Source organism: Mesoplodon densirostris, chromosome 17, assembly GCF_025265405.1.
Source record: "Mesoplodon densirostris isolate mMesDen1 chromosome 17, mMesDen1 primary haplotype, whole genome shotgun sequence".
Classification (NCBI taxonomy): domain Eukaryota; kingdom Metazoa; phylum Chordata; class Mammalia; order Artiodactyla; family Ziphiidae; genus Mesoplodon; species Mesoplodon densirostris.
The window spans coordinates 3,124,142-3,142,968 of NC_082677.1; the positions used below are offsets into that span (position 1 = coordinate 3,124,142).

The 18,827-nt window shown below is 49.4% G+C and overlaps 1 protein-coding gene across 1 annotated transcript; it reads right to left on the minus strand.

Moving 5' to 3' along the window:
* Nucleotides 1-10,432: 10,432 nt before the first annotated feature.
* AMER2 (APC membrane recruitment protein 2) lies at nt 10,433-12,289 on the minus strand. Its single transcript, XM_060080226.1, has one exon. It carries the CDS (start codon nt 12,251-12,253, stop codon nt 10,433-10,435), a length of 1,821 nt encoding a protein of 606 aa, XP_059936209.1. The 5' UTR covers nt 12,254-12,289.
* Between the last annotated feature and the right edge of the window lie 6,538 nt (nt 12,290-18,827).

Consider the following 18,827-nt stretch of genomic DNA (forward strand, 5'->3'; position numbering starts at 1 on the left):
AAAATGGAGATCAGAATAGGTTGGAGCTCCCTGGGAAATGACACCGAGACACAGATTTGCACAGGCAGTTTATTGGGAAGTTACAGCAACCTTAGCAGAGGGGCCAGTGTTATGTCTCACCCGCACCCACCACGTCTAGCACACAGCCCAACACATTAAGTTCTAGATTCGTTGAGCTGAACCAAAGTTGCGAATCCATTTACTGCCACATGTGATGGGTATGACGTCTTGTCAGGTGGACAAAGCTCGAACAAGCATGTGACTCGGGCCTGGGACCACGTGAACACCTGCCAGGGTCGTCCCTGAGCTGCCCACGAGGACCAGGGTCCTCTAAGAAGTGCCTCGCTCCACCAACTAAGCCAAAACAGAGGTGGCTTCTGGCATGAGAATAACCACCAAGGACTCTGAATCAACTTCTAAAGGCCACCTTCACCCAGGGTGCCAGGGCTAGAAAGACCTCAGGAGCTGAGAAGGAAATTAACCTCTCAAATCCTAGGACTAGAAGCCAGAAAAACAGAGAAAAGCTGATCTGAAATGGGGAACCATCTCTGATGGAGCCCAAACACTCTTTGGGGCTTCTCCCCGGATTAACAAGGACAACGGGCTCTGTCGGCAGCCCTGAACCCTGGTCTTCGCCCAGGTGCCCCTTCTTTCTTGGGGACACCCCTCTCCCAACCCCACCACGTGTCACCCAACACCCCTGCTGGCCATGAGCACCAACATGCCCTCTGCAAGTGCAGGGCCTAGGTGGAGGGAAAGGTTCCAGGACACTTTTCCACTGCTCTGTGCTCTTGGGTTAGATTCCTAACACAGTTGCTTCCACGGGACTCTAAACTTGCAGCCTAAAGTTCTCCCTACAGTGAAAACAGCATAAAAGGTAAGGATTGTGGACACCCTGAAAATCCGCCGAGAAGCCCACACCGGAGGCTGACACCCATCCAGCCTGTCCAGAGCGGCCACCAACCCCCTCGGTGTAGGAATAGATGGTGTGTCTCTGGCCTGGCAAGAGATGAGATGCTCTGAGTTTGAGAGCCATGTTGTATGAAAACGGTGTTCTCCTTAAGCCCCAGAATTCCACATCCCAGGGCAGGGCGATGCTCACTCGGGGCGGGGGCATTCAGGAACTGAGGCCAATTCAGAGCACAGGCCTTGCTCAGCCGTTGCTTGAAATGGCAGAAGAAACTGCCCTTGAGCTTAAATTATTTCCGATCTCTCAAGCCCATACGGTTACTTTTTTTCAGATTGCATGCACCACCGACTTCTCTCCACTGTACTAAGCCACCCGGCTCTCTGCCTGAGGTTCTGGGTGCCCCAAGTCTTACAGCCCGTTGTCTGGAGTCTAGGGGAGGAAGCTGCCTTCTGATTTGATTACCATGGTGTCTGGTCATTGCTCTTGAGGCTGCCAAGACCCCACATACTCAGCTAGTATCCGTGATGTCGTCCCCTAGTCTCCCCTAAGCACGTGTAGGCTTTTCATTTCAGAGTAATGAGCCTCAGAGTAACACACTTCAGAGCCCTCTATCCTCAGCACGCTTCTCTCTTCACCAATCCGAGAAGTTTGATTCACCTCTACCTACATCAAAGAAAGGTCTCTGTTCAAGAGTATTTCAACTCTAACCCATGAAGTTTTAATGTTTATAAATACCCCCTTTTTAAAAAGCAAAAGGAGCTCAACTAACATATACACAAAATATACTATGTTTTCAACACCTATCTTTCTGAAAGTTAATCATGGTACAACTACCCTGTCAATTAAATCTCCTTATCCTCCTTGTATAGAGCAGGAAACTGTGGCTCAGAGAAGTTCGGAAAACTGCCTGGATTCACAGAGCTGGTAAGTGTCCAAACCAGAATGCAAACCCAGATTCTGTTTGGTTGCCAAACTCGGTCTCTTTTTACCAACTTCACCACCTCAGAGGCTTCAGGAAAGTCATGGCATCCCTGGGCTTTAGTTTCCTCGTGGCCTCATGAAAGGGAGATTGAGTGTGTTATTGTGAGGTGCCTTCTGTGTGAATTCTAGGAAAAGCGGGGAAGAGGAGGGACGATATGGGCCGGGAAAAGGGGGAGCCAGCAAAGGCGTCCAGGTTTTGTGAATCTCTTGTCTCACTATTTGTGCTTCTATGTCCACTTACTCTGACTCTTCTCTGTACAAATCAGATCTCCCTTTGGAAGTTTATGCTAATCAGGTTCTAAAGATAAGTATGAGTTTTTTCTTGTTATTTAAAGAGAAATGTAAGTAACTGCAGTGTGGACAAGCCCATTCTCAGGAAAGTAGACTTCCAAACAATCTAGGCAGACTCCAATTCTTATTTTTCAAACAAGATGGCGCAATCTCATTATTCTTCACATTAAGTTTCAAAAGTACTATGGATTTGAATTATTAGACAGATGAGGTGAAAACAAACCCCCCTAAACAAAACAAAAAACAGCTCTTCAGAAAGACTCCAATTCACTGCTCGTTGCAGTCACACACAGCAGGTGAGTCCAACTCAAGGAGGGTTATAAGGAACAGAGATTTTCTGAGTAAAAGGCTCAGAAATCAGATCAGAGTCAGAATACCAAACAAGCTTTGCCAAAGGCACCTGCTCAAAGCAAACAGTAACTTTTCACCTGTTCACAGTGTGGAAAGAAATACGGGCCTCCTGTTGGTCAAACACACACACACACACACACACACAGTCATTATCACCATTAGTATAAATTCTAAAAATTGAAGAGGCTGGAAATAAAATTTATCCTGGAAAAATAACCACCAACAGAATTCACAATCGATGTAAAGGAGCAACAAAATTTATTGACTGAATTTAAACACAACAGTTCCAATGGCAGTGCTGTGTTTTCACCTTAAGATGTCTGAATGAAAAAAAGTGCTATTAGTCCAAGCTTCTTACATTCATTAAAAGAGTGACTATCAAAACCAGCAACATGCACGGTGATACATATGCACGAAATGGAATTATATCAACAAATATACAAAATACCCAAAATAAAATATTTACAGGTTTAAAAATATAAACATTGGTTCATCTATCCCATTAAACCACTGGAGAGGAGAAAGGAGAAAAGACCCTATTGCTATTTAGAACCCTTTTTTAAAACAAGTCTTAAAAACATAGAGTAATTTTAGGAGACAATTTTTGATGTTGGGGGGGGGCTTTAACATTCTATTATAAAAATAATATCTATAAACCTACTAACAACTTTCCTCCTGTGCACAAAAATAATACAGCCAAAAGTCTGTCCTCAAAGACATGCCTGACTTTCAGGAAAACTAATTCTAGAAATGGAGTTTCTCATTTGCATTCTCTTTGTCTTTATTTTCAAATAACCTGCAATTCCCTATATTACACTGAGATATTTCCTATAAATAACTTGGGCAAAACCTGAAGTTAGCAATGAGCCTGGTATGTAGCTGGAGTCCACCAAAAAATGACAGGAATTTACTTTGTCTATAACATCTAAACCATTTTCCCCTATATTCTTGGTAAAAAGACCACCATCGGATCCTCCATGTTCAGTTAAATGTATCCTGGAAGCAATAAACATGCTAGATATTATTTTGTTAGAGTTTCTCCTCTTTTATTTAGAAATAACTGTGTAGTGGGGAATTTATGGTTTGTAAGGTAGTTATTTGGGAAGGTTTATGAATTCCTCCAGGCTCCCTGGGTCCATTTCATCTTATGACATGATAACAAGTATTTCCTGTGTGTCACTTCAAGACCCTTGTATAATCTGACCAGATATTTTTAATATTTTCTTTTTTAGTGTATTAATCATCCAGATAGGGATCTGAGAAAGTTTATTATGCCTCTAATAACCAACGACCTAGGCTGTATTCTATTAAAAATCTATCTTCTCTCATAGAGCAGAAAGTTACTCTACCCAATTACTGAATAATTTCCAAAAAATAACCCCAGTTTACAATTCAACACAATGATCACCTGTGACTGAATTCTTTCACTGCTTCTCATTAAAAAAGCATTTCATCAAGCGTGGGTAGCCCATATATGAATAAAACGCTTTTGTAGGTTTTTATTATTGACAGCAGTCATCAGATTATAAAATCTGTATGCAGACCTGCTAGCATGTAATAATGGGTGACTATGGCCCAAATTCTTGACTGGTCAGGTGTGGAAAAAAAAAAAAAACCCTGCTAGCTCTGAGATCTACCTTTCAGGCTTGCGTGTACAAAAGGCATCAAATAATTTTTTTAAAAAACCAAGCTCACTTTTAACTGAAAGAGTCGTCATTTTAATGGTATCCACCATCATAAAAATCTGGTTTGGCTCTTGTGATTCAGAACTTTGATCAGTTTCTTACTAAATCATACAAAAATTGAATCACATGGCTAAAAAAAAAAAGGTTTATAATTAAAGCACAAGCAGCAGAGTTACATTTCTGGTTCATATTCCGTCCATTGCTTGCTAAATGGGTGGCTTCGGACAAGGTATTCTACCTTTCCGTTATTTTCTTCCTCTGTAGAACAAAGCCAAGCCCCACCTTGCCTGGTTCTCGTGGACAGAATGTCAAAGAAAACAGCATCATCCCAGCTGGCAGTAAACACACAGCATAGGTTAGGCTAGTTTAATTAAATATAAAACACTCAAATTCACAGTGACTGACTTATAGGTGTGCAAAAAGTATTAGTTGAATGAATGAATGAATCAGAAAATCTAGGCCAGGATTCAATGGTTGGAGGCAGAATGTGGGATGCGCTTTCTAAAGAGCCAGGAGCTTGTCTCTGCAGTTCAGACCTGTGTCAAGGCGAGGCGCCCCGGAGCCAGCTACTATCTCAACAAACAACCCAGGACACCCAGAACCAGCCTGGACTGGGCTTAAGGTAGAAAAACAAGTGAAATGTGCTCCACATGACGGAAATCCTATCAGGGCAGAGGTATCATCATGACAACAGAAGAGATGTCCATCTACACTTTTTTTTTTTTTTTTTTTTTTTGCGGTACGCGGGCCTCTCACTGTTGTGGCCTCTCCCGTTGCGGAGCACAGGCTCCGGACGCACAAGCCCAGCGGCCATGGCTCACGGGCCCAGCCGCTCCGCGGTATGTGGGATCTTCCCGGACCGGGGCACGAACCCGTGTCCCCTGCATCGGCAGGCGGACTCTCAACCACTGCGCCACCAGGGAAGACCCCATCTACACTTTTGAAGTTAATCCCCAAAAGACGAGGATCCCTGCAAAGCAAGGCAGGCTGTTTGCCTCTGGAACCCAGCAGCAGCCTTCCCCGGGAATGACGTGACCACCAAGATCTCGGACACAAAACCAATCCTCAGCTGTGTGACATGGGTTGGCTCTTTTTCTACTGAAAGTGAGCTGGTGATGAGATTTAGCAGCTCTTAGCTCTTGTATTACTGTTAAGTCACTAAAGAGTGTCTATCCCTGTCCTAGGTGAAGAGAGAGAAAGAGATGGATGGATGCAGGGATGGAATGAATGGGGGAGAAACAAACCAAAAGGACGAATTAAATATGCTCTGTGAGGGAGGTAGCATTACCTAACCCACATGGCTGTGAGAGGGCTAGGTAAATATTTGTAAAGCTCCTGGAAGGGGCTGACACCTAGTAAGTACTCAACACACGTTAATCCTTGTTGTAATTACTATTCTTACTTTTAGAGGAATTTGTGTGACTTAATCCACACCACCCTTGTTCAATCTCACCCCACCCTGCTCCACCCCACAGACTATCAGCAAAAAAATACAAAATAAAAGTAGGTAAAATAAAATAAAGGTGTTTTTAATGAATATTAAGAATGTCTGATTACAGTACAGCTACTTGTGAACTCCAAACTGAACGGGTTTTTACTAAGCATGAGATCCAGCATATGCCCCGTGAATATGTGTTGCACTGAATTAAAGTAAATATCAGTCATAAAATGTGCCCAGTTTCAGTTCTGGAGGCTTAGTGGCTACTTTAACCTTTTGTTTTGCAGCTTGAGAAGGAGCTGCTTTCCATAATCATGAAACAACTATTCTGAATCAGTCCTTAGAAGCATTATCTGCAGGGAGATAACATCTTTCCTTGTAAGTGGCTATTGTTACAACGAACTGTCTCATCTCTGGTCATCACAGTGAAAAGGCTCTAAGAAGCCATCCAGCACAGCCATCAGAGAACCTTCAGAGCAGCATGGGGTCGCGGAATGGGCGCCTGCCCCGAGGAGGGACCACATGGCCACGGCACCCGACACTGTTACAGCCTCCTCTCTTCACCAAGTAAATGCTGGCCTCTGGCTTTCCCACCTGAGAAACCAAGCTTCCATGCTAGCCTTTGGCTCCTGAACTGCTTTATAAATGTTCGTGAGTGGAGAACTGAAAATTCCTAAATAAGAACTGTGTTGTTCATCCCTCGGTCTGCCTGGCTAGGGGGAGGGAAATGGGATTGGGGGTGGGGTATTTGGGTTTCTCCTCTTATTTCATTCAGGTTCTTCTAATGGGCCGCCCTCAGTGGTGGGAGACAAGAGGCAACTGTGGTTCTTTTTCCATATGTTTAAGGGCATAAAGTTCTTGGATTAATTTCTTAACAGTGATGGGGGAGCTAAGTGCATGTGCATGTAGAAGCCAAGCACAGGGGGCCACGTCCAGATAGTCCTAATTCAGGAGAGAAATCAGGAACGACTATAAACGGGGACTGAGTTCCACCGTACAAATGTCAAAACAGGCAAACGTCCTGAGCAGCGTCCCAGTACTGCTACCTGAGGGCACCAAGCAAACATGATGGAAACTGAGGGAGAAAGACAGCACGCTCACTAACCAATCTCTTCATACAAAGTTAACAGTAAAAGGTTGCTGAAAATTAATCTGACAAAGACGTAAATAATGAAAACTTGGAAAGTTCAGCCAAAGACATCTTGGTCCCTAATGTCACCTTTTTACTTTGACAACTGTGTAGGCAAAGGGTTATATGAATATTCATGGGAGTGCCAATACCTGAACACTACTTCTGAGATTAATGAATAAACCCTTAGACTCCTAAGTCATCACTTTCAGAGATATCACACACTTTGTATTTAAATAGGCAGATACCCTTAAACTCCTAAGTCATCACTTTCATAGATCTCACACACTTTGTATTTAAGTAGGCAGATAATTTGTGGGAAATGGAGCTAAAGGAAGTCCTTAACAGTCTACATTCCATTGTTGTTATTAGGTGAAATAACACAAATCTATTTCCTCTTGCAATTACTCAAAATGCTATAGGGCTAACGGAAGCATGAAAGCATTAGTACGGAAGCACAGTGGCCCAAGTAACACTGCCCAGGTAATGCAGACACTGCAGTCAGGCTGTCTTTGTGTAGAGCTATTGAACTGACTGACAAATTCAGGGCCAACAGTCGATGTGACTTTTTCCTATAGAATTTGGCCAACTCTGACTAAAGGGACTTAATCAACCAAGTATCTCAGAAACACAGATACACAGGAAAGGTGTCAGCAGCCCACATCCAATCCTTTCCTTAAAAAATCAGCAAATATGGCCAAATTAGACAATGCATTAATATTGGGTTGGCCAAAAAGTAACATCTTACGGAAAAACCTGAACAAGCTTTTTGGCCAACCCATAACAATTGGAATGTAAATCCATTAAAATCCTAGGAAACAATCTCCATGAGCATGAATGAGAGAAAGTAGCCCTTGGTACAAAAAGGCAACTACCATCCCTTGTCTGTGGTTGGAAAAGGTTAAGACACACCTCCCTGGACTGGTCTTGATTTCCCATCAAGTGATTGAGGCCATTTAATTCATTGCCTGAATCCTTCATTTGACTGGTGTGGGTGGAATTCTTAAAGATAGAGTTAAAAAAAAAAACATGGAAAATATATGGAAAAAAGAACAAAAAAGAAAATAGTTTAAATCTTGCATAAGTGGTTCACTGACAGGCAGGGGGAAAATAAAGCAAACGCTGCTGACATTTTCCTTTACTTATAAAAACAAGACACAGCACAGTGGTGTAAATGCAGAAATAAGTCCCCAAACTGTGAGAACAAAAATACTTTGTTCCAGTGCTTACAAAATAGATAAGTAGGTTGCCTTTACTATTACAATATCCTCATGAGTCCTTCAGGGCCTCTTACCTTCCCTGTGCAACTGAACAAGTGAAAAGATATAACTCTGCCATGGATTCATGCAGGGGAGACCCTCCTAACCCCTGCAAGAAGATGCACAGGAAGAAAATAAAGATCCTTTGTTTCACAGCTAGGAATAAAATGTATGTTCTTCCCATTCACTGGCGGGTAATGAATGTATCTGGAGTCTAAGTAGTACTATCAGCGTTGAATCATATTCAAATCCCTTTCTCAAGACAGAACTAATTTCTAAAGCATCTCCAAGTGTACGGTGAACGCCTTTGTCTGTTAGTTGTACACAGCTGAGTGCATGAGCACGTGTGAGTGTGAGCCGCTTTATGAATTCCTGGTGGTGTATTCAGAGTGCTTAAGGCTATGTCTGCCTTAAGACCTCATCTACAGACATAAGGAAATTAAATATTAAAACACTACTTTAAAATCACATTAAGGATCTGACATGACACAATAAAAGCCAGTAATCTGAATAATAAAGAAATTTAGCCAATCTCTACCACCTCTTCTAATTGAATCACTGCACATTTAAAATGGGGAACAACCTGCTTTGTGCTACTGGCCCGGATCTGTATTCCTCTGATATCTGTCTCTTTTGTTACTCCTTTCATATTATTAAAATAAGTTTTCATATACTTAACTTGCCTTTTTCTTTCCTTTATAAAACAGAAAATGAACTTAAAAAACAGGTACTACCAGTTCATTACTCAGGGAATCTCTCTGGAAAATGAGAGTTAGAGAGAAGTGTGTGTGTCTTTTACATGTGTGTAGTTTCACTTGAATATGTGTAACCTTCCCGATACTGTGAATCACCTCCTAGTAGAAGCTCTGGTCTTTTGATTAAATTCACTAAAATACATTTCAAAGAGGATATTCTATAATCATTAGACCCTAAGAGCATTCTAGGAGCGGCTTCAGTTTATCATTCAAACTATCGAGGCATATGGTAATGCTTTCTGAAATAAATATTTCATCTAAAATAATAGAAAACACACATATAAGTCAACCACTTTTCAAAAATAATCTTGGCACACAATGTTTATGATACATAAGCTTCCCAGTGTCATATTCTGAACATATGTGGCTCAGTCCTAAGTCTATAAAGCAGAAGTCAAATGACAGGAAAAACTACATTTTCTATTGTTTTTCTTTATGTGTTCCTCGTTTTGGACTCCCCATACTGAGAAACGGTTGAATCCAAAATTTTTATAACCAAGGTAAAATCTCTGAAAACCAGGGTCTGGGGTGAGAAACAGACTCTTAACCCAAGACAAGGCAGAACCATTCCTTTGGGACATCAACACAATAGATTTTTTTTCCTGCACTGAAAGCCAGAGAACCCACATAAAACAAAAACAGAATTGCTTCCGCTTAGAGTACATAAAAGACCACCAATGGTTTGGGAACGGTTATCGTGTCTAGCTATAAAACCAGATTTTAAACTCGAGGTTACTGACAGATTATAAAAGGTTGACAGCTGGATAATCTGTAAAATATGCATCATCTACACATGAAAAGGTTACAGTTTATAAATGCTAAAACACTGTGTCTGTTGGCATTTAGTGCAATCTTTCCCTGATCTTGATCTCTGCACTGGGTGGAAAAAAAAAGGGAGGGAAACCTGCTCTGCTGAGCATTTTTTTCTCTCCAAACAAATGATCTAAATAAACCCACCAAATCCAAACTCTCCTTGATCGTCCTAGTGGTAGATAAATACCTATTTGCATACCTAGCAACTGAAAGTACCGGGGTTTCTGCCAATCAGTGATGCTTCCGCTCATCAGGTAAATTACCTGACTCAGCTTTGTAGGTGTTTTCCACACAGTGATACAGCAAAGGGTCCTTTTTTTTTTTTTTTTTTTTTTTTTTTTTCCTGGAAAGGAAAAGGAAAAGAAGGAAGGAAAGTGTCAGGAAGAGGAGGGCTCCTTTGATTCTCCCCATGGTTCCTGCAGGCCAGCTGGACACCGGCACAGCCAAATATCATGGCGTGACGCTTCCTTAGATTGGGTTAAGTTCTGCTTTCTGCAAAGGCAAGTAAAGGTGACTTCCTAGCGTTCAGTGCATTAAAGAAAAAAGAAAGAAAAAAAAAGATTTTTAAAAAGGTAAAAAAGAAAAAAAAAGTGCTTGAAAAGAATTCTCAGGGACTTATCTGGAGGGGAAATCCCGCGTGTGGCATCCCCTGCCTGGTGTATTCTGCCCCTGCTGGCGACACAAAGACCTCCTTGGTCCAGGCTCGGAGCAGGGACGGTCGGAAAGGCCTTTCTCTGAGGGGTGCAAAATTTGCCGCAGTGGTTTCCGGGGAAAGTTGTGTTCCTCGACAAGCGGCCCCTCCACCTCGGCCTCGGAGACCTCACAACTTTTTGGCACTGTCGTGGCACGCCGCGGCCCGGAGGGTGGTCCCGGCCAAGCCCCGACTGCTGACCCGGCGGACCAGCACCTTGGACACCGGGATTTTGGTTCTGGGCAGCTCGCTCCTGGCTGGTTGCTGGTGCACCACCGCGTGGCTGGGTGGAATGTTCGCGAGGTGCTTGATGCTGATCGGGATCTTGGAGTCCTTCGGCAAGCTCCCCGGCGTTCGCAGGGCACAGGTGACGGTGACCGGAGACACGGGCTTTAACCGGGACGGGCAGGACGTGTCCTCGGCGGCGGCGGGCAGGGCCGCGGGGCTTCCATCGGGCTCGGCGTAGAGGTCGTAGAGCGCGTCACCGCTGTCGCTGTCCCGGGGGAGGCCCGCCTTCCTCACGCCGCCGCCCGAGCCGTCCTCCCGCGGCCCGGGGGTGGGGGAGTCCCAGTAGCCCTCGTCGCTGTTGGGGACGCCTTCCTGCGGCTCCTCGTCCGGGTGCTTGGGCTCCTCCTTCGGCTGGAGCTCCGTGGGGAGCCGGTGCAGCCTCCGGCGCTTGACCGAGGACGCGTCCTTGGCCCCCTCGGCCCGCCTGGCGTCCTTGGGGGTCTCGGGGGCTACCTGCGCTTCGGGCGCCGCCGCCGCCGCCGGGGCCGCCCCCTGCTGGGGCCCCGGGCCCTGGTCCTCGGTCTGGGAGAGCATGTCCCAGAACTCCTGCAGGTACGAGTCGTCCGCCTCGGCCGGGCTCGCCATCTCCTCCCCGCCTCCCTGGTAGGCCACCACGCCGGGGGGCTTTTGGGCGGGGCCCGGCTGGCCCGGCGCGGGGGCATGCCTGGCACAGCTGGGCCCTGCCTCGTCCTCGGGGTCTGCGATAATATCTCCGCAGCCTGTAAGAGAGTCAAAGCTTTTCAGTGAAGTCACGTCAGAGAACATCAGACAAATACGATCGGCCGATGGGTCGGAGGGCGGATCGACCGAAGAAGGGTCGGGGGCGGCGGGCGCGCGGCCGCCTTCGGAGTCGGGCCGGGGCGCAGTCTCGGCCGGCGCGGCCTCGGGCCCCGCGGCGTCCTCGGCCGGCCGGCCCTCCCCGGCGCGCGGCTCGGGGTCGGGCTCTGGGGGCGCGCGGGGCCGCTCGGCGCGCCCGGGTCCCGCGGCGCCCTCTCCCGGGGCGCAGGCCGGCTCCGGCTCCGGCTCCCCCGCCGCGGGCTCACCTGCTGGCTCCGGCTCGCGCGCGGCCGCGGGCGCCTCCTCCTTGACGCACTCCAGGCTGGCGGTGAGCGACCCCGGCCGCGCCAGGCTGCCCGGGGCCCCCGCGCGCCCGGCCGGTGCCGCATCCTTGGGCCGCCGGTCCTTCCTGCGCCAGCGCACGCCGCCCAGGAGCCCCCGCAGCCCCCGCTTTTGTCTGCCGCCGGCCTTGCCCGCGTCGGCCTGCTCCGCCCCGCCGCTCTCGGGCCGCCCGTTCTTCCGCAGAAGCGAGAAGAAGCTGTGCGACTTGGCCACCGAGCCGCCGGCCGCCGGGCCCGCGCCGCCCGGGCCCGCCCGGGGGGCCGCGGGGCCCGGCCGCGCCCCGTCCCCGCCGCCCGCGCGCGGCTCCTCGCGGCGGCCGCCCTCCAGAGCCAGAGCCTCGGCCAGCCCGTCGTGCGTCCGGCTCCGCACCAGCCCCGCGGGCCCCGCGCCCTTCCCGTCCCCTTTGTTTTTGACCCCGAAGATGCTAGGCATCGCGCCGCCCGGCTTCCTCTTCTTGAACAGTTTGAAGGCGGCTCTGTTAATCTTGCCCGACGGCGGCTCGGCGGCCGGCGGCTCGGCGGCGCGATCACAATGCAAGTCCATGTCTGCCGCGAGGGTCCCGGCCGCGGCCCGCGCCTTCCTCCGGCGGCCCCCCGCGGCCGCGCGCCCGCCGCTGACAGCCGCGCCGCGCCCGCCCGTCTCCATGGCGACGCAGCAGCCTGGCGTCAGCGCGGCCGCGCCAGCCCGCTGTCAGCCGCGCTCTAAATCAACCGGAGCCGCGCCGCCGCCGCCGCCGCCGCGGGAGGAGCGCGCAGAAAAGACCATCTCCCCTCCCGCCGGGGCTTATATAACGCCCTAACCCACTTCGCGTCCGGCTCGGCTTTGTGCTGCAGCTCTTCTGCGGCGAGAGAGGGCGGCGGAGCCTCCTCGAGCTGATTGCAGAAATTAGAGCCGTAACCTTGCAATGCAAATTCCATCCAGTCTCCCCCACCTTCAGATTCCTCCTCCTGATCGCTCTTTTCAGAAGCCCAATCGTGGATCGCAAAATGCCCCCGATTGGACAAAGAAATCCAACCCAACACAAAACACTGATTTCTCTAACCACCGACCCCGGACTTCATGACTCCTCATGCCTTTCCCACGCCCTGCATGTCCGTTTTTATCATTTGGGTACCAAGCCCGGCGGGCACGGAGGATGTCTGTTTACATCTGTCTTGTCCAGGGCTGAGCACAGCCTCCGGGTCGATGGGGAACCCGGATCACTGAGGTTCAGATTCTTGCTACAAAAGCATTGGCCATCCGTCAGATACCAATCAGCAACTCTGCAATGAAAGTGCAAGTTCCCTGCGGTGGAAGGTGACTGGTCCTTTGGGACAACCTTGGCTTTTATCCCAGACTCCAACTACTGGGGCTGAGGTCACAGAAGACACCACCCAGTCTGACCGAGCTGAGGAAGGAGGACCCGGTTTGAGGTCCACTCCACAGGTGGTCCTTGGAGTCCAGGGTCTACCCTCTCCAGCGGGAAACATGCGTTACTCCTGCCCCTGCAACTGCAACCCCCACTGACCACCTCCCAGGACTGTCCTGCAGTCCTCTCCCCTATGGGGCAAGGAAAAGCCTAGCAGTGTCCCTCAGTGCTACTTGGTCTGGCTGCTTCGTCTGGGAAAAAGGAAATCTTGTCCCAGGGAACAGCCCAATGTGGGGATCTTTGCTATGTTTTGACTTTGAAAGTGGCTGCTAATATGGTAAACTTGGCAACGGATTTCATGATCCTGGCTGAGGGCTTATTAGCAAAAAAAGAAGAAATTTGGAGAAGCATGTGCCTACATATAATCTATGTTTCATATTATTTAATAATATGTAATAAATATGTAATAATAGTAGTTACTACACAGTATTGTTATTCATTAAATATTACTTAATAACATGTGATATTTACATATATACAAATATCCATCTTTCCCCTAATCATCTTGAGCTTTGTTTTTTTGTGCACTACTCAGAAGCCTCAGAAGCCCCAATCCCCATGGACTGAACTTGGAGTGTTACTAGTAACATAACAACCATTGCAGCTTCTGTAGCATGGAACACGGTGTGAATTTAGGCCTTGGGGTTATTAGTTGTATAGTTGCCCTCTTCTGTTGATTTCGATCAAAGACACTCTTTTAAAACTGAGAAATCAGAGTTTGGATTCAGGAAAGGGTTTTCTTCCCAGCTCTCTCCCACTATTTGCATGCATCTCTGCCAGGACAGACTGCAAAGCTGAGACCAGACAGACTTTTCCCAATTCTAACTGACCACTTGCCCTGATGAGTCAGCGTCCTCACTGCCATAGGGAGAAAACAGGTATGAAGCCCTATAAGGAGAAACCCATTTGTTATTTCTTCGCAGCCTCTCGGGGGACAGTTGAAAACCTCTCAATTCTTTTACACACACCATGCAATTGCTTGGCTACGTGGGTTACTACAGAACTGCAGTAATCCTGGGGTGGAAGGTTAAATAAACTCTTTCATAAACTCTTGCAGGGTCTGAAAGAGTTGATGACTGGGATCAGAAGGAAATGAAGTGGTCTATAGAAACTCTTCCCTTCCCCATCCTTGAGCCTGAGATTTGGGAGAAGGTGGACCTGCTTTTCCACTGGAGAGCTTTGATCTCACAGGATGGACTGAATGAGTCTCATTTACGTGAGAATCCTTGGGACCCCAGGAAGGAGTCTGGCCAGGACTTTGGGATGGACACCATTCCTTTGGGACACAGAATCTAACACAAAGAGAAAGGGACAAAGCAGTCTTCAGCCTAGGGCAGGTGCCCTGGTGGTCCTGAGGTGGAAGGGAGCCCGCATGCAGGAACCATCCGAGGGCCCCGGGGAAGGTGAGCTTTAGAAGCTGTGGTGTGAGTGGGGACCCACAGATGTCCTCCAGCCCAAGGACCTGGTTACGGGGGCCAACAGAGAAAAGAGGGAGGCCAGCTTACAAGGACTTCACCAAAAGGACCAGACAGACGGGGAGACGCTCTGGCCACTCGGGAGGGTAATGGTTAGGGTCCAATCATGCTGTTGGGTGGCAGACGGAAGTCAAGGCCATTGTCATGAATCCCTGCAAAGGCTTCTCACACCTTACACTGCTCTTCACAGTCAAGCGTGGGGACACAAAGATTGCACAGAATGGTGACTTTTTCTCTGAAAGGCAGATCGTGACCATGAAGATCATTTTACCAGAAGCACCTCTGTTTAGGTTATGCTTTCTTCTTTCATTTGTTCTCCTCCAGCTTGCCACTGCCCCGTCCCACCCAAATTTAGAGAGTGAACAGAAAATTAGAGGAGAAGGGAATAGAGGAAGCGTCTCTGGGGCTTCAGAGTAAAGCTATTCCAAACTGGCGGGATGCATCACAAATGTACACAGCGCATGCCTTTGCTGGAGACGTGTGCACGCTTGTCCTTTCTGCACAAGGGAGTGCTTGTCATTGGACGAGGATAATCAAAACAAGAAAACTGGAGAAATGCATGAGGAATCACTTGCGAGCCCACCACCACCACCACCACCACCATCATCATCATCACCATCAACTGCTTTCTCAGGTGTCTTCCAAGCAGCCTGGCCCCTGCCTTTGTTCTAAGATTCCTGTGGGGAATTTTCCATCTCAAGGGAACCACCCAGAACACAACGTGGAGAAGGCTGGGCTCCAAGCTGCCCTCCAAGCCATGGTGTGGCTGCCAGGGGAGCTTCCCCTGAAACAGCATCCCCATTAAGGAGACCACGGGCTCTACTTTAAATTTGCTTCAGGTCTTTAAAGGGATAATGTTTAATCAATGAAGTCTGAAAATGACGCTCGACTTGGGACCAACACCTCCCATCCTCAGACCACTTAGCTGCTCTGGACCCCAGCCAGCCCCACTGGAAATGCCAGCTCCCCACTCCTATCCATCTGCACTCCCACCCCAACGATTATTCTCCAGGGCAAGCGTCAGAAGCCCGTGATGTAAGTGAAGACCTCAACTGTGCTCCAAACCAAAGTCCTTGTTATGGGGACTGTTAGGAACAGCCCCAGCTTTGCGAGCCCTGACCCTCACCCAGCGTCTACTCTGTCCACAAATCCCAGGCCTGGCCCTGCCCTCTGAGGGATGCTGTGGGCCTCGTACAAGCTGAGACCACAAGATGAAGTGCACAGTTGCCAGGAGAGACCCGAGTGGGTGCCCCTTGCAGGAGCCTGGCCAGGGGTTACCGTGCCCTCCTTCCTGGGGAAGGGGTGCTGTGGACCAGGGCCGGCAGGATGAGGACTAGAGGGACCTCAGCACAGCAGGCCCCAAGCTAGACTGAAGGTCTTATGTTTTCTTTTTCATATTTTGATTCCTGCCTTTCCCAAACATCAGCTTTCACTATGGGTTAATACCTGTTCCAGGTATATGTGTATTCAGAGAAGGAACTCATTTCTAACGAGTCGCATGCAGGTGTAAAAAGCCCAGCACGACTCGTAATTTCCCACATTAACCCGGTGCACAACTGGGGCTGCTGAGGAGAGAGAGCTCACCCCATTAGGAGCGAGAACCCACGTGGGTTCTGGAATGACTGGGAAGCTCAGTGCGTGAGGTGGTCTGGGCTCAGCAGGTCATCACTCAGAAGATGTCACTCGGCCTGGGCCCTGTGGGTTTGCACCTGGATTCTGGGGCACGGGGGTGTGCAACAGGAGACCAAATCAGAGCAAAATGAGCGCTTCTCTGCAATGCCGGGGATCCGGGCGCAGGGGCCACACAGCAGCTGGCAGCTCTGCATCTGGGCAGAGGCCATGCCTCTCCGGTGGCTTCTGGTGATGGCTGCAATCCTGGTGTCCCTCGGCTTCTAGACACATCATCTTAAACTCTGCCTTCACCTCCACGCAATGCTGAACGTACACCTCAGTCACACCTACAAAGACCCTGCCTTCCAAATAAGGTCGCATCCACAGTGCCAGGGGTTAGGACTTCAACAGATCTTTGTGGGGACACGATTCTACCCGCAGCAAGCATCCTTGTCAGCATGGTGATGGCACCCCTCCCCTCCATTCTTTAGCGCAGTCACCAGTGCCCTTGACACAGACATCCACGTTGGTGGGCTCAAACTGGGCATGGGTGCTCCAGAAAGTGGGGGCCCTTGGCAGATTTCAAGGTCATGGGAGGCACTTCTGGAGTTGCCAGCAATATGGGGACAGTACCACTGCCAGCCAGAGTGAACAAGAAAGAAAATGGGGGCTTCCCTGGTGGCGCAGTGGTTAAGAATCCGCCTGCCAATGCAGGGGACACGGGTTCGAGCCTTGGTCCGGGAAGATCCCACGTGCTGCGGAGCAACTAAGCCCGTGTGCCAAAACTACTGAGCCCACGAGCCACAACTACTGAGCCTGCGAGCCACAACTACTGAAGTCCATGCGCCTAGAGCCTGTGCTCCGCAACAAGAGAAGCCACCACAATGAGAAGCCCGTGCACCGCAACAAGAGTAGCCCCGGCTCGCCGCAACTAGAGAAAGCCCGCACACGGCAACAAAGACCCAATGCAGACAATAAATAAATGAATGAATGAATAAATAAATAAATAAATAAATAAAATGGGGGTGGCCATGAGAACTAGGTCCTAACATCCGTGAATCCTGGGGTCTCTCGGAATTACCCAGAGGGAACGTAACTCAACGGTTCCCTTTTCTCCTGGTCTGCTACCTGGGTGGAGCTACTCAGAAAATATTCCATCCCCAAACTAACACAACACTGTTAATCAACTATACTCCAATATAAAATAAAATGTTAAAAGAAAAAGAAAAAAATATTCCATCCCAGATTGCAGAGTAGGGCGGGGTCTCTCCAAGCTGTCGGCACCAAGGTGGCCGCAGGGAAGCCAAAACCAGGCAGAATGAGGTCAGGTAGCAGAGGGCGTGTGGACGGACACCAGGCCTCGGTCGCGGATGAACGCACATTCGGGAAGGCCAGACTCAGCCGCGGGAATCACGTCATCCTTGCAGGGATGGTAACCAGAACCAGAGCCCAAGATGTGGGCCCACAGGTGTCAACAGGAGGCCAGGCACAGGCACTCACCAGCGTAAGCCGGAGAGGCTGCAAACAACCACAGAAGCCCAAGCACCGGCCGCTCAGTGTGCCTCTGTCCTCTCAAGGGAGCTCCACCCTGTATCAGCTCCTCCACAGGAAGCAGCACCACACACAGGGCTGGTCCAGCCCTCTCAGCAGACAGACGGTGCGCACGAGCCACCTGCAGGGCTCAGGGAGGGGCTGTGCCCGGGCACCTCCTCACCACGACCACACAGACGCCTGAGGGGGTGCTGGCTGCCTTTCTCAGCTCCCTCCCTTCAGACTCAGAGAGCCGAGAAAGTTGCCCTGCTTCCCTGCCCCGCCCCACGACATAGCACCTCCCCCCGCCACCGCTGCTGCAATGGCACAGGGACACACACAAGGGCGCTCACCTTCCTAAGCCCGTGGGGTGTCCCAGCCCCACTCCTTTGGGGCTGACCTGGAGGCAGTGTTAGCCATCGGCTACAAAGTCTATTTTGGACGTCAGCAGGTGAGTCTTCTCTTCTCTCCTGCATCTCTGCCTACCTACGCCAGTCTAATTTCCTGGCCCTGGCCCATCCCTAACCCCCTACACACAACACACCACCACACTCGCTCTCATAGTCTGTGTTCCAACAAGTCTGAATATAATCCCTGAATACGTATTGTCCTGCTTTGAACCACTGGAGCTCGGATACTAACCATCTGGGACAGTATTGTCCTCCCCTCGCACCCCCGTACAGCTAACGAATCGTATGCACCCCCACGTGATGGCCGGGACCCCAGCTCCTCTGTGTCTCTCTGAGCTGCAGCAAATTCCCGTGGTACATCACAAATGGTCAGGCAGTTTTCTACGTAGTGTCAGTCCTCGTGGCGCCCCAGGGCCCACCTCCCAGAAGTGGACCCTGACTTTCGGGCAACGAAGGTGGGGACGAGAGTGAAGAGCGTGGTTCTTCCCCTGCAGGCGAGTGGCTCCATCACCTCAATCAGAGGCCATCGCCTCGCTTTCTGGGGCCGCCACCTCCCACTTCTGAGTCTCGTGAGCTGCCGGGTTACTTCCCTCGGTCATTCTAAGGTGTTCACTTGGAATTGTGCTGGCTTCTAAAACAAACAGATCCCCCAATATAATGACTCAACCCAGCGGAGGACTGTT

Excerpts from the sequence above, each read along its gene's own strand:
- AMER2 (XM_060080226.1), bottom strand. The coding sequence starts at position 12,253 with ATGGACTTGCATTGTGATCGCGCCGCCGAGCCGCCGGCCGCCGAGCCG.